Source organism: Vipera berus (genome assembly GCF_964194415.1).
Source record: "Vipera berus genome assembly, chromosome: 2".
Lineage (NCBI taxonomy): Eukaryota > Metazoa > Chordata > Lepidosauria > Squamata > Viperidae > Vipera > Vipera berus.
The window spans coordinates 152,581,904-152,597,830 of NC_138203.1; the positions used below are offsets into that span (position 1 = coordinate 152,581,904).

The 15,927-nt window shown below is 41.7% G+C and overlaps 1 protein-coding gene across 4 annotated transcripts in view; it reads right to left on the reverse strand.

Moving 5' to 3' along the window:
* The window catches only part of CS (citrate synthase), a 49,247-nt gene that overhangs the window by 21,628 nt on the left and 11,692 nt on the right, over positions 1-15,927 (reverse strand). For 3 of the 4 annotated variants that reach the window (XM_081321427.1, XM_081321428.1, XM_081321429.1), the window contains 5 exons: positions 12,126-12,173; positions 11,136-11,243; positions 5,686-5,751; positions 5,452-5,583; positions 4,288-4,476 (listed from right to left, as the gene is read on the reverse strand). In XM_081321427.1, the coding sequence (XP_081177553.1) occupies positions 4,288-4,476; positions 5,452-5,583; positions 5,686-5,751; positions 11,136-11,243; positions 12,126-12,173 (543 nt within the window). Of the gene's footprint in view, positions 1-4,287; positions 4,477-5,451; positions 5,584-5,685; positions 5,752-11,135; positions 11,244-12,125; positions 12,174-14,793; positions 15,446-15,927 lie in introns of those variants that run through there. The other variant, XM_081321426.1, reaches the window with a different exon arrangement.

Here is a 15,927-nt window from a genome sequence, read left to right on the forward strand (position 1 = left end):
GGAGCGGCCCAGAGTTGGCTGAAAGGTGGACAGCTATATAAATGTTTTAAACAAATAAATAAGCAGGTCTTCCTGCTGGAATGGTTAAGACCATTATAAGATTATCCTTAAGGGGCTGGATCTTGTCTCTTACTTGCTTAAGCGCCGGGGTTTGCTAATAAATATCACTGCCAAGAGCCTTTGTAAAGTCTAAAGAATAAGCACCCATAGTAAAGGGGACGGGTAGTCGTGATTTGTTTTACATTCCCCATTTTGGTCCTTATTCCCACCCAGCATTAATGAGTAGTCTGGTGGGATAAATGTGCCAATCATCCTGGTCTTCTGCTGGTTGGCACATTCCATTTGTCCACCGCAAATGGAGAACACAACCACAATTGAAAAACCATTTCCCATATTATCTGAACAAGTCTCTCTCTTCAAAGCAGGGGTTCACATCTCAACTCCTATGTTTTGCAACTGTGGCATCACACAAGTGCCAGGTTACTTCTTACAGCAGCTGCCCTGATAAAAGTTCACAATGCTGGTGCAGCCAGGTCAAGCAGGACAGAGAAATCTGTTCAAAATCTGATCATATGAGAAGGACATATGGGAAAGACATTATGGTAACCACAAAGCCAAAGCATAATTAGATTGGGAAGAAAAATTAATGCCGCCATTCCTGTACTTCTGGGAGCTGTAGCACTGGAAAAGGAAGGATAACTAAGGGGCCTGGCATGAGGAAGATAAAAAATAATAATTTAAGGCAAGGAAAGACAGAAAACAGCAGACACATGACGGAGTGTGAACAGCTCAGATAAAGCTTGCCAGCATCAAGTTCCCTTCGTCCAGTGCGCTCACACAGGGAGGGTCTTCTCAGGGTGTCGCCGGTAAAAGATTGCAGGCGGATAACACCCAGGGGGAGGGCCTTCTCTGTGGGTGCGCCTGCCCTCTGGAACCAGCTGCCTGTGGAGCTCAGGACTGCCCCCAACCTTCGGTCATTCCGCCGGGACCTGAAGACTTGGCTCTTTGAGCTCTCCAGCCCAGGCTGAGAATTTTTAACTGGGGTTTTTATTTTCAGGGATAATTTAATCTTTTTAATTGTTTTTTAACTTTTGTATTTTGTATTGGTGTGATTTTAAAATGCCCTGTAAACCACCCTGAGTCCTTCGGGAAAGGGCGGTATATCAATCTAATAAATAAAATAAAATAAATAAATAAATATTAAACATGGGGACTCTGATGTAAAAGGAAGCAGCAGAAAGAACAGTCAAGGCAACCTCATAAGTTGGATGGGGAATTAGAGGACAAGTGGGCAGGAGGGCGTTATTTCAGAAATCAAAGAAAAGAGAAACAAGGATCAGATTCCAGCTACCTTTGCTTTTCCAAGATTGTTCTGACAGAGATTTAGATAGAGAGCACTTTTGAAAGAGGGACTCATCGCCACATCTATCATAATGCAGCCCGCAACGAATATTCGGTGTAAATATTTTGCAGGGCTCACTATTGACAGGAGTTGAAGACATGGCAAAAAGGAATGCCAGCAGAAGCATTTATACTAGCAATCAAATGGTCAGAACTGGTTGCCTAAAAATGGCTCTGTCAAAAATATGGAGAATTCTGTAAACAAACTGAAAATGGTGTAGTCAGATGATACTGTCAAATGAATAATATGTATAATTACCATGTATCATAAAGGGTTTGCCAATATGAAAATCGGACAGGGGGAAGAAACAGTACTGGCTGTTTAGAATGAAAAGTGTCATGTTTTCTTAGTAACACAACGATCACTAAGTTTGTGCAATTCTTTGGATTCAAAGCAAAAAGATGCTGTGAGTGCATACATGGTGCCTGTCACCATCTCTTAAGATAAATCTGTCTTTCTGAGGATCATCTGCAGAAGGCCCCTGGGCAATTCCAGGGGAAAAGCTGCTATAGAAATAACCACATGTATTTTGAGTATCTTTTTGCCTTCAAATTGGAAGGGTTGGCACAGCTCCAACAATCAATTTCTATTCCAGCTGCAGGAACAGGAAGTCATTTCAGGGCATGTCTCAAAATACAGTTGGGGAACCTCCAATCAATGGACCTAATCCAGCATCTTTCATTGGCCCGTTCATCCAGTGAGAATTTTAGAAACAGCCCTACCCAAACTTGCCCACATCTCTGACTTACTTGGTATCTTTCTCCGCATTATTATTTTCTTCACATTTCCGTAAGGTGTAAAGTAGCCAAGTAATTTGGAGCCATGATGAGAAATAGCTAAAACACGAGTCTACATGTTCTCTCTTAGTTAGTCTATCTCTATTGAGGAAGACTTGGGGAGCTCAGCTTCAAGTTCGCATTTCTACAAGGATGGTAGTGTTATCAGTTGTCCCTCATAGGATGAGGTTAGGAGTACAGGTAGTCCTCAACGTACGACCACAATTGAGCCCAAAATTTATGTCGTTAGGTGAGACATTTGCTAAGAACATTTTCCTCCGTTTTATGACCTTTCTTGCCTCAGTTGTTAAGTGAATCACTGCAGCTGTTAAATTAGTAACGTGGCTGTTAAAAGAATCTGGCTTTCCCATTGGCTTTGCTTGTAAAAAGATCGCAAAAGGAGATCACAAGATCCCAGGGGCAGTGCAACTATCATAAATAAGAGTCAGCTGCCAAGCATCCGAACGATGATCAAATGTAAGTGTCAAAAACAGTCATCAGTCGCTTTTTTTCAAGCGCTGCTGTTAACTTCAGTCACTAAATGAAGTGTTGTTAAGTCGAGGACTACCTGTACCGATTTCGCACTCATTCTGCAGCAAATGCTTTTGTTTTTTGCAGAGGGAATGCTGGGGGGGGGGGGGGGGAAGGAAGTTCTTCACTGTCCTGCATGCAGCTGTTCTGTATGAGCAGGAGGTGTAGGAACATTTGGCTCTTTCTCTATGGCTGGGGTCTTCAAACCTGGCCCTTTTATGACTTGTGGACTTCAACTCCCAGAATTCCTCAGCCAGGCACGCTGGCTGAGGAATTCTGGGAGTTGAAGTCCACAAGTCATAAAAGGGCCAAGTTTGAAGACCCCTGCTCTATGGAAAACTGAAGAATGAGGAGGCGGAGAAGGGAAACTGATGCAGCCTGAAAGTCCACAGGATCTCATTCTTCACCCCATTTCAAGACCAGATGTCATCAATGGCAAGGATAGAACCAAAGCTATCACTCTTCACTGGAGAGAAACTAATCTCTTCTGACAGACTCCCCAGTTTCAAACTGTATGCTGAAAAGATTACAGCCAAAGTAAAATTAGCCCCGTCTCCCCACCCCCTGTCATTTGCAAATCAGACAGCAACACCTCACGGCAGATAAAGATCTATACAGCCAGGCCAAAGTCTCCTTGCTTCAGTCCAGAGGGCGTGCACAGAGGCCAGAGCACATGTCATTACGCTCAAGGTCTCATATTACCAGGACAGCCACAGTCGGGAGTCCAGAGATTGAGAACCAAGGTCATATGCTAAGCTGACTCTTGTCGTTTACCGTGTGCTAACCTGACAATCCTAAAGAAAATTATGTCTACTTGGTCACAAAGAACCTGAAATGATTGAGCAGTAACAGGATTATCAGGAAAGAAAAGTTAATGACTGGGTCCACTGAATGGTTAGAATTTAGAATTTACTAAATTCAGAATTTAGTAAAGTTAACTTGCTAGATTTCTTTCCTTTGCAATTGCTGGTTCAGAGGTAAGCTTACATCCCTATCAAAATCCTGACAGGTTAAGCAGCACACTCCTTAACATTAGCAAATCAGTCCTAGAATCAAATTTATATTTAGCAGCATTTTACACATATTGTACACGAAGTTTTCAATTGGCAGGTGCAATAAAAAAAGATGATGCCGAAACAATCTCCAGATTTTGCTGTGACCTTAGTTTTGCTTTGAATTATGCAGAGCACAATCAAACTTTGACCAACCTAAACTACCAACAGGTTTACTCCAGTTTCTAAACTTTAACAGGTATAGTCTTTTATTTTCAGCCTTAAAAAAGAAGCTCAGAGAAAAACAAGTACAGGACAGTGACTGCACCATGAACTATAATTGTTCTATGGCACAGCCAAGACCATTCGTGTATACATTTTCTATTTATACATACATACATGCATGCATACATACAAACATTTTCCAAAATATAATTCTGGATTTTAATTCTATATAGCTCAGTAGGACGGTGAAGAAAATCCTGCCATGGTACAGGTACACACATTCATAACCACGCCAGGCTTGAAGTCACTTCTACAACCTCTTCTACCAATGCTTGTGGAAAGCTTGCTGATTGTGGCTTACCTCCCAGTACTTGGTCCGGTTAATTCCTTCAGAGTAGGCGCGGGCAAAAGTGCTCTCGCTGTTGAGAGCTGTGACAGCAGCACTGAGTTGTGACATGGGATGAAGATTGGTGGGGAAGTTGTCAAGCATAGTCACTACATGGGAAGGCAGGGCTGCTCTCTTAGCCCACTCTCGAGACACCCAAGTCACCTAGGTAAAGAAAACCACGTTACACATCTATACGTAGGGGGGAAAGTGCTCTATCCAACACCAGGTTTCCACGGTCTTGGCTGTTCTCCTCATTACAATAGAGCTCTTACTGTTTTCTCCAGCAGTTCTCTAGAGCAGGGCTTTTCAACCTTTTCACCCATTGTACCACTTTTAGGACATGGCAACATCCGAGTACCACCAGTCACCTAGCAAGGTGTCAAAAACTTGACCAAAAAAAAAAAGAGGAAAAAATTGATGAAGTACAGGTAGTCCTTGACTTACAACAGTTCGCTTAGTGACTGTTCGAAGTTACAATGGCACTGAAAAAAGTGCCCCCCACAAGCCACAGCCGAGCAAGACACCTGCCTGCCCACCCGGTGGTGCTCTTCCTCCTGTCCGAGGTTTTCACAGTTGTGAGCATTTCTGTTGAGGATTGGCAGCGGGGGTGGGGTGGGGGTGGGGTTGCTTGGTTTTTATTCCCCCCGTCAGCTGGGTGGTTGCAGCAAGTTTTGGTCACTTCACATGACCCTGGGACACTGTGACCGTCATAAATATGTATCAGTTGCCAAGCATCTGAATGTAAATCACAAGACCCTGGAGATGCTGCAACATTCCAGCTGATCGGCGCGTCTTCTGGGCTCAGCAGAAGCGGCAGGATCAGTGCTGAGCTCCAGCTGGAGCCTGGCGCTGATCCTGGTGCTTCCGCTGAGCCCTGACAGCCCTGCAGCTCCAGACGTCTCTCGCTCAGGCTTGTGCGGTGCTGCCACCGGTTCAGCTCATTCCCCTCCCCCGCTACCACTTTTCTAGGATGGCCGCATACCAACTGCCAGGTGCCAATGTACCACAGGTGGTACCCGTACCACTGGTTGAAAAGCCCTGGTCTAGACACTAAAGAGATCACGCAATCACTCTGCAGGGTCACTTAAGCGGGATGAACATGACAGCCTCCCAGCAATCTTTGCCGCGTCTTATTACCTGTTCTTGGGAGGGAATCTCTCCTGTCACCAGTAACCAAAAGAGACCTTCAGGAAGGGGCTCTGCACCTCCAGGGGCTTTGGGTAGCAGCTTCTGGCACTCGGGAATGCTGTAGCCACGGAAACGAATGCCCTAAAAAAACCAACCCCGGAAGCAGGGTAAGAAAACCACATTTCAACTGAGAGGCTAAGAGCTGAACTGCCAAAGTAATGGCACCCCTCCTGCCCTCCTTACCTCATCAGGATCCAAGACAGAGGTCTCGTATATCAGCCCTTTCATACTCCTCATGCCACCGTAGAGCTAGAGAACAAAGAGAGTTACTTAACACAAGGAGAGATTTGCCTTCACTGTAATCCTCTAGTTAACCCAAAGCAGAAGGCAAGAAAATTCCCGCCTCATTTGATTTTGTCTGTCCCCACAAATATCTGACTGGAGAGTATTTGACAGAAATTGGGTCTGAGTCTTCAGGCTTCCTCGTTTCTCCAAGTTCCCCTTCTCCATTCAGTCTGAGATGATTTAAGTCATATTTGCAGTTAGCTTGTGGATACACTTTTGCATATATTTCACATTTTATATATCGTAGAAAAATTGGTGCAGAATTGTTCCCAGGTTTTAGTAATTTTCCATCACTTTTAGCACTCAGAAACACAACAGTGGTAAGTTGTAACAATGTTTCTTGCTCCCCCGTTTGCCTTAATTCTTCCCCTTTCTATCCCCCCTTTTTTTAATCTAGAACAGCAGCTTCAATCAGGTCAAATAGAACAGCACTTTTTAACAAACATCAAGGCTAGCTTTCCAGCTGGCACCCAGAAAACCTGCTATAGTATTTCACATCAACTTAAAAGCAACTAATGAGATGAATTCTAATTCAGAAACAAAACGAGGCTCGGCACAGCCTAAGGAAGTTAATAGAAATCAAGAAAACTGCTTTGGCAGCTCCACGCTTGAGAAAGAACTGGGTTACAAATAAAACCAATGATATTGCTGCATTGCTTAATCATGACTAGGCTTTTCCTGACAAGTTAAACTTTTACATCAATTACTGAGCAATGCCAGAAATGAAATTTCCTACACTCGTCCCCAAAGATTTGTATCAATAACTTTCTCAAGATGGTACTCTCTGGATGTTTTAAATTACAACTTTCTTTAAGCCAAACTGTCATGGTCAATTGGATGTGCCTGGAGTGAATAATAGGAGATGTAATTCTCCTCGTTAGCATGGACTGGCTTGAGGAAAGCTGGATGAGAAAAACTAGACCTTGAGGCAGTAATGTCAAAATTTATGTCTTTTATCTGTCAATATTTCTGAACTTCCCTAATCACCAAGGACTCTTGAGTAATGAGTAAATTAAAACAACAAACATTAGGAAAATATGAAGCTATCTTGGCATCCCCCATTCAGTTTAAGCTAAAGAAGAGGTACAATTTGCTTTGGAACAGCAAAGAATGTAGGGGCTACATGAATTTATGGAGGGAGGGAATACAAAAGCTTGCAATTCACAAAATGAGGGCTACTATCGAGATGGCCTCGTATCTTGTTCCTATCTAATGCATCTTGTAGGGACTTTTAGCAGACCTTCCTTACATGGCTGTTCCACATGGACAAATTCTATTCTACAACGTGCCATTTAGGTTTTTAAAGGTATAACCTGCATTGTTTAATGAGCCTGGGAGTCTACTGATAACCAGTGTGTCAACTTTATTGAGGTGTTACTCTAGACCACAGGTCTGCAACCCGCGGCTCCGGAGCCGCATGCGGCTCTTTCAGCCGTCTCCTGCGGCTCCCAGTCCTCTGCCATGTGCAGTCCAAAAAAAAAAAGTGCGACTAAAAAAGTTCAACCAATCAATTCAAATATGCAGGGTAGGTGCATATCTCGCCTTGGCTCCACTCTTCAGTCAAACCCTGTTCTGCGCATGCGCGCATGTGCACACAATTTTTGCGGCTCCCAGTTTTTCCTTTTGTGAGGGAACAGGTTCTGAGTGGCTCTTTCACTGTTTCAGGTTCCTGACCCCTGCTCTAGACTTATGGGATTCTCCCATCGGCATTCTTGCGCTGTGGTTTGTAACAGCTGCACTTCTGGGTTATTTCCAAAGGCAGGCAGCCCCTCATAGAGTGCATTAAGAGTATTCCAACTGAGTAGCAATCAAAGTGTGAGTTACCCTCACCAGGGCATCCTGATCTAAGTAGGATTGTTAAATGGTGCATAAATTGGGTGAAAGCTCCCCTAGCCACTGCTTCCACCTGCTGCTTAATCAGAAAGCAGTAATCAAGTTGGCTTCCCAAGTCAGACCACAAGCATGACGCCCACCAGAGCAATCCTGAGCTCAATCTTGGTATTGTGCTCCAATGTTTATTGGCAAACAGCAACTCCATCTTGGAGGGGCATAATTCAAGCTTCCATTCAGTTCCTCACAGACTCCAGTCATCGAGTCAGAACGTCTTATGACATCTCTGGCACAATCTCAGGTGGTGATGTATGGCTGGATATTTTCAGCATACTAATGGCATCACACGCACCAACTTCCAGATATCCTCTTCCAACAATTTTATGTAGATGTTGAATAGCACAGAGTAAAGGACTGAGCCTTGTGGGATATCACACTGGAGGACCCAAAGGCTTGAGCATTTCTCCCCTACCACCACTGACTAGAATTGTCTATTCAGAGAGGAGGGGAATCATCAAAATCGTGTCCACAACTCTTAAATATGGTCCAAACAAGATGTGTTTGATGGTGGTACTGAATACTGTCAAAAGATCTAATGGGATTAGGTGAGAGGCACTCCACTCATCAAAGTCACAGCAAAGATCATGTAGCAGAATGGCCAATACAATTTCTGTCCTCTGTCTGTGCCTGAATCCTGACTGAAAAGAATTCAGATACTGTAATACATTTCTTGTAGAGCCCTCTCTAGTTCGTTCCCCACATTTTCACTTTTCTATACCTCTCCTTCCCATGGCATCTTTGGGAGAAGATGCAGAATGCCACAATATCTTATTATTCCTCCTTGGCCTGGGATTTAAGTTTTTGGAAGTTTAAAAGCATGCCACGGAGGCTCTCAAAAAATAGCTGCAGAGGAAGATAAGCATGCTAATTTAGAAAAATTTCTAAAAGTTAGACAACTGTAGAGGAGAAGACTCCAAGCCATTTTCTTAAACATGTGTTGTTGTTTTTTACTTCAAGACTTAATTTACTGATTCATTTACTGAATCAGAGAAAAACAAGCTGGTCAAGACAGAACTAGGAGATAAGAGGGCAAGACAAGAAACAATGGATGGAAATTAATCAAGGAGAGAAGCAACCTGGAATTAAGGAGAAACTTCCTAACAATGAGAACAATTAACCAGTGCAACAGCTTGTCTTGAGAAGTTGTAAGTGCTTCATCACTGGAGGTTTTTAAAAAGAGACTGGACAGCCACCAGTCTGAAATGGTAAAAGGTCTCCTGCTTGAGCAGGGGGTTGGACTAGAAGACCTCCAAGGTCCCTTTCAGCTCCATTCTGATTGATTAACCTGAGCTCCAAATATCAAATCTCACCCTTCTCTCCATAAAACATACAAAACACCTATATATATATATATTTTAAAAAACCCAAATGCTCAAAAGACATACACCAGAAAATCAATAATCAGTCATATATAAGCAATTTCCAAGAAACAAAAATGCATGGAAGAAAGAAAAAATGCAAAACTATAAAACATTACCCTGTTGTTTTTTTTACCATGGCTTCCTGTCTCCAGATCATTCTTCCTATCTACCAGTATAATGCTACATACAAAATTATCTTTTCTTTTCTTTCTTCTTTTTTTTATAGGAGGCACTAATCAGTTTTATCTTGGTGCTCCCATAAATGCAGAAACACACTCAGAAATAAAATGTATACTGAAGGTTGTTGCCCCGTCTCAACCTTAAGCGATTCTTGTAAAGAGACAAAATGAGGAAAAAGCATACCAGGCAGATGGGGAAGAGTGAAGTAGGTGCCTGCTAGCAAAGAGTGTCACACCGAAGACATGTTCCCCCTTGAAAGCAATGAGTTTCAGAAGTTCCGCAAACAGTTCCCAACGGGCTCCAATTTGGTTGTTCCAGGCTTTGGTCAAAACAAAATCTGGAGGTGTCTTAGCAGATGAGTAGGGAACGGCTTCTGGACCTCATTTCTTACGTTCCTCCTACACCTGGCCTGTGTGTTGGCCTGCTTGCTAATATTCTCAGTGCCTTCATTTCCCTATTCACTTAGTTCAGACATGTCAAACTCGCAACGTCACGTATCGGAGCTTTTTCACCATTGTCAGCAATGGGGTGGCAGTTTGACACCCCTGACTTAGTTAATACCGATGTCCTAAGTTTTTTCCTGATCCTCTGAGCTGCCTCTTCCTGGAACAAATACATGTGCTTTGGTCCAGTCATACGATAGATAATTAAACTAGCTACATTGTGCATAGAACAATCTGTACATCTAAGGATTGCAACATAATTTGAAGGCCCAGGCCTAGTGGATAAACACGCCTAGGATATGCAACCAAAATGAATGCACAAGAATGTATCCAACAAGAAAACGTAATTTCTTACGGAACTCATGGGCTAGGGAAGCAATATCTGGTGTAAATGTCAAATCAAATGTTGCTTCCCTAGCCCATGAGCCTAAGATTCAACCAGTAATAGCTGATACTTCTTCACTTCTAAATAAGTGAACAAATATCAGCTGTTACTGGCTGAATCTTAAAGACAGACAGGAAATTAGACCAAAGCTGAAACAGTGACCAAAACCAGCATTGTGATATAAGATGGTATTCAGCTTCTAATTTATTATTAGTATGACATAGCTGTGAGCATGCAGACATTTAGAGCTGTAGATATGTGGTGGAAAGTATCGGTACCATGTGATTAGAAACTTTAAAAGATAGAGAGGTGATTAAGATTTCCAGGGGTTGAAGGTTGGGTAGTGGTAGTTACCTCTCTGATAAGCAAAAGCAGTATTATACAAAGTAGTACATGTTTCAGAATAAATTAAGGAAGAGATATGCAAAGGCTTTAATTTGTCAGATGTATGCAGGTTGCAGATTCTGAACTGTTTGGTACAATTTTCTGTTCAGAATCAAATCTATTGTTTTTCGCTCTGAAAAAAGAGGTGGACACATCCTTAATTAAGATCAATTCACTACCAGCAGTAGGTTCCAAGTCAAGAACCTCTTTCAATTTTAGCAGACCAAGCACAAAAGTTGAAGCCATTCAAATATGAAGAAAATAGTTTCCACATAATGCAGATCATTGAGAAACAAATACTAAGCTGTTCTCCAAGATCCCAGAGAGGTTAATTCTAGTCCTGATTCCTGCCAGCTTTTCACTTGAGACGTTCAATTTGAATCTTATGTAATCTACAGTTGGACCTGAATCTTATTCCGTTTTTTTCATATACTCAAAACATTTTCTGATTTATTTATTTATTTATTTATTTTTCCCTAAACCTCATACTAATGTCTGGAATGCAGAGTAGGTGTCTAGCAACGTACCTTCTTCTCCCTAAAGGCATTTCACCAGATGAAAGCATCTCTAAAGAGAACAACAGCAAAGGAGCTCCTTTACAATTTTGTCTGAAGTTAACAATTTCATTTCCTGCCGGGTACACAAGCCAGACTAATTGCACACTGATGTATTCTCCCCTCTCTCGCGCGTAGCAATACAACTTACCATATCTACAGTGATTTGTCCAATGACAGTACTGCCATATTGTTGTCTGAAGCTTTTAAGTCTTGCTTGTTCTTTGGGTATCATATTCGCAAGAACATCTTTCAGATTCTGAAAATAAAATAATGTCTAATGTTATATGCAACATATCAACTATTGTCAATGGTAGAAAACCAACGTAGAAAAGTGGTACATGAGAGAAAAAAAGTAGATACATGAAATAAAATATTGCTCGTATTTGTTTAACAACTATTTTACAGTAATCCTGGACGCAATCTACACCAAGAAAAGTTTTGTCTTAATACCATGACATCTGGTTCACTCGGTAGATTCCACAACCCCTTTTTGTTATTTCTATACTTTTTTTCCCTTCCGGTCAGATTTTCAAATTTTTCACATTTACAATTTTGTTGTGTTAGCGAATTGCCTATGCTTTAATCTAGTGGTTTCATAACTTGCTGATGAAAATGACTTCAAAAATCTTGATTTAATTTTTTAAAGATTAAGTAATTTTGTGCCATTTTTGCTCATCATCTTATTTTACCTGAGCACAAAAGAATGAGATGAGATTGGAGGCTATTTTCTCTTCAGACAGTTATAAGTAATGTGAACTTTTTTTCCTTTTTCTATTAGTTTTCTTGCATACAAATTAAAAAGGCATGGACTATCAATGGTATCATGCGTTAAAACCATTTGTATTTCAATAGAAATGTAAAACTTTAAACAAAACTACATTTTTGCCTAGCTATGGGAGTGCTTCTGAAATCTTCCTAACTTAAAAACCAACATGGAAAACTATCACTTCTTCCTTCTCCAGTAACTACAACACTGTAGTTATGGTTCTACTACTGGATTTGAAAAGAATATATACTGACACCAAGCACACCAATAATGCAGTCACCAACCTAGACTGGTCTTCGGTATAGTCAAGACTCAAATTGTCAACCAACAGATTTTGTACATCCTACAAGAAATGGGAAAAAAACAACTTACTGTAGAAGCACTTGCATGTCTCGCAGCAAAAATGATACATGATGAATTCTGTAAAGAGAAAGAAGTAGCATTTTAAACATTACTTCTACACTAAGAATCCTCCATGCTCTATAATGCACTTTTAGCACACTTTGTCTCACTTAACTCCATCACAGTCCCCTCCTTGACAAATATTTGAAAATACTGGATTTCTGAACCATCATAATCAAGGAACTCTCAGCAGCATACAACAATAATAATATTGAAATATATAAGCATCACCATATAACAAAGTCACAAACAATTAAAACCAGTAACTGTTTACTTGCTACATGAAGAAATGCATAGCAGACTTTAATAACTTAATATGGGCCAGTGGTAACCACACTCAAGCACTCAAATTCAGTTCAGTTTGGAACCCCTTGAGTATCTTTCATGGCTGAGCAATGATTTAAATTCTTACCACTCTTCTTTTTTATAATATACCCTATTATATTAGCATTCCCATTAGTTGTTAATCCCAAATATGCATTTGGTTTACTACTGGGTTCTCTTAAAATGTTTAGCCTGGAAATCCAGAGAAAGGAAGAATGAGATCAGCAGCTGGCCACCCCATTAAGCAGCAACAGCAGCATTAACATAATCCCCAGTGTCAGGTAAGCTGACTGTACTGTAACAATTTTCACACCGTGGCTTAGCCCCAGTAAATACCTGACGTACTTCCAGAAAATCAATAAACTTAGGGCTGATCTAGGGGAGGCTCAACATTTATTAATAGTCTCCTGTCAATTTTGATCACTGCTACTTTCGCTGTCCAATCATCTTAGGGAGGGTAACACTTGTTTTTTTTTTCTCTCTCTCTTAACTTGTTCCTAGAAATAACACACAATGCTGCATCTCTACTTAGCAGATGCAATCCAAACTCATCTTCATATTCAGCTTAATGCCACATCTGGGGCATGAACACGTTTCCTACAATCCTAATTACAAAACAGGGTAAAACTAAGAGGTATAAAGCTAGAAAAAGCTTAATTTTTAAATACTGCCTGATATTCATTAATAGGTACTATCTTATCATTAGCCTATTTTCTCTGCCATACTTTGCATCGACCTACATATATATTTCTCTATCATATGGTGCCTTTTATATGTTTTGGAATACTACTCCCACAAATCTCATTTGGTATAAATAGGTAAAGGTAAAGGTCCCCCCGCACATGCGTACTAGTCGTTTCCGACTCTAGGGGCCGGTGCTCATCTCCGTTTCAAAGCCGAAGAGCCAGCGTTTGTCCGAGGACGTCTCCGTGGTCATGTGGCCGGCATGACTAGACGCCAAAGGCGCATGGAGCGCTGTTACCTTCCCACCGTAGTGGTCCCTATTTTTCTACTTGCATTTTTACGTGCTTTCGAACTGCTAGGTTGGCAGAAGCTGGGACGAGTAACAGGCGCTCACTCTGTTACGCGGCACTCGGGATTCGACCCGCCAAACTGCCGATCTTCTGATTGACAAGCTCAGCGTCCTAACCCACTGAGCCACTGCGTCCCTTTTGGTATACATAGAGGAGAATATATGTAGCTCAGGTTGAACTGTAGAGTCCCCGATTCCTTCTGAGCTTGGTAGAGAGCGATTCCCACTTCCTTCTAGCACGGAAGGCATCACCGTGTTAGGTAATGAAATGTCTGCAAGCAAACAATCACACTCAGAGAGGCCCAAGGACTCCATATCTCATCTACTATGACCAATGGCCAGACTTCCTATGAATTGTAATCCAAATATCTCAAGAACAGAAATATTTGGACAAATGTTTTTTATAATATTTAGCTATCTGGAGCTGTTAGGTGGAGGGTAGCAAATATGTTTGATGAAATACGGAGTGCTCTACGAATCAGAGTGCCTGGTTCATACCACACCCTGAGTCAAACCAAACAATCTCCATAACGCTTTAATGCAATGAACCAACCACCTGTTTAAAAATACAGAATAAAACCATATATGGAGTTACTGAACACCATTTGCCTGCAGGAAAATACAGTTTGGTAGGACCATCTGTAAGAAACTAAGCTTAGGCCATCAAATTGGAGACTTGCTAAAACTGATTACTTCTTAAGTAGATCTGATTTTATCTAATCCTAGCATAGAAATAAGCCACGGTGACAGTGGAAGTCTTTTCCAAGAGGGCTCTTCTGCTGATATAATTAAAGACTTTGAACATATGAAGCCGCTGCCAACCACAAACAACCCCACACATTTTCTAGTCTGCCTTGCCTGTCAGCATCTCTCAAGGTTTCAAGACTGCAGCATCTGACAGCCTTTCCTACAGAGGCCAGGGACTGAACTTTCTGCATGGAAAATATGTGCTCTAGAACTGAGCTGCGACCCTTAATAACAAGAGGATGCTGCATATAATTTCTTCAGATTGATACTCTCGTCTAGATCTGAGGCGCCAATGCATTGAACTAAAACCTCTGCAAAACCTTTGACAAAATCAGTTGCTCTCCCCCATTAAGTAGAAATAGTAAGTGCTTTCTAGAACTCAGCCGAATTATAAAATGCTTGTCCCTTAAAAAGGAAATTCACAAACCCTGCTGACAATTCCTTGTCTACTTCCAGCTGACTTCCAGCTTCCTTGCAGAGACTTCTTGGCATCCTTGAACTCATGTTTGTTCTTCTCCTTTTTTATCTGCTTACCTCTTTGACAGCCTTCCTTCTGATGCCTTCTGAAGAGCACATACGTGGAGGCTTTTGTTCTTGGGCAGCCCACGTAGAAAGTGAGCAATCTGGCTTCACACGTACACCTCTCTGACTGGCAAAAAATATCCCACTACAAATACTGCTAACAACTAGGCCCATTAAAAATATTGGGGCATCATCAAACTCTTTCTGAAAATGTTATTGCTGTTTCCACAAAATCGTTCCACTAAGTAAAAAGCAGAGAAAGCCAGCTGTAACCAAAAATAGCAACTTTCAGTTTTAAGACTATTAAATAACCAATTATACTGCCAAAACTGAAAGTTCAACATTAAAAAGGCAGCAGTGTAGCTTAGCTTTATCATGCATCAGAAAGCTGTTTTATTTCTACAGCAGATCAGAGGGGGGGGGAATCTTAGTCATCGCTCAAAGCAAATGGAGGAGGCTTAAGGACAAGTGGTGTGGTTCCTAGAGCTGTATCTAAGCAACTTTTATTTCTTCTTCACTCTGGACTGAAGAGAAATATCTTGGGACAACTCCCAAAGGAAAGTTGTAGAAAAACAATATTAATTGGATGATACACAAAATATGGTCATTTCAAATTATTTTTATGAGCAAGTGCTTGAATTTCCTTTTCAAACAAATATCCTACTGATGCACTGGATTATCTTCATACAGTCCTCGAGTTATGACCACAATCGGGACAAAATTTACCCAAGTGTTGAAGTCATAAAGTGCAATTTCACCTAACCATAACAGTTAGCAATGGCAATCCCACCACTCGGTGAGCTGCACTGATTGCCGGTTTCCTTTCGGGTACAATTCAAGGTGCTGGTTATCACCTTTAAAGCTCTACATGGCATCCGTCCACTTTACTTGAGGGACAGTCTCACCTGGTTGGGACTGGCCCGCCCTACCCATGTGGTTCTAGGGCTGCTTCTCCAGCCCAGCAGTGCAGTGCAAAGCTACAGGTGACCCTGGAAACCCCAGCCCAGTCCCAGCTGCAGTTACCCTTGTCATCCCACAGCCCGAGGCCCCTGCTGCCCTGTGCTCTGCCCCCTGCCCCCCGCCCGCTGACATTCATCATCTTCTTGCTTACGCTCTATGTGAAGCCATCTTCCCCAGCTCTCGCAA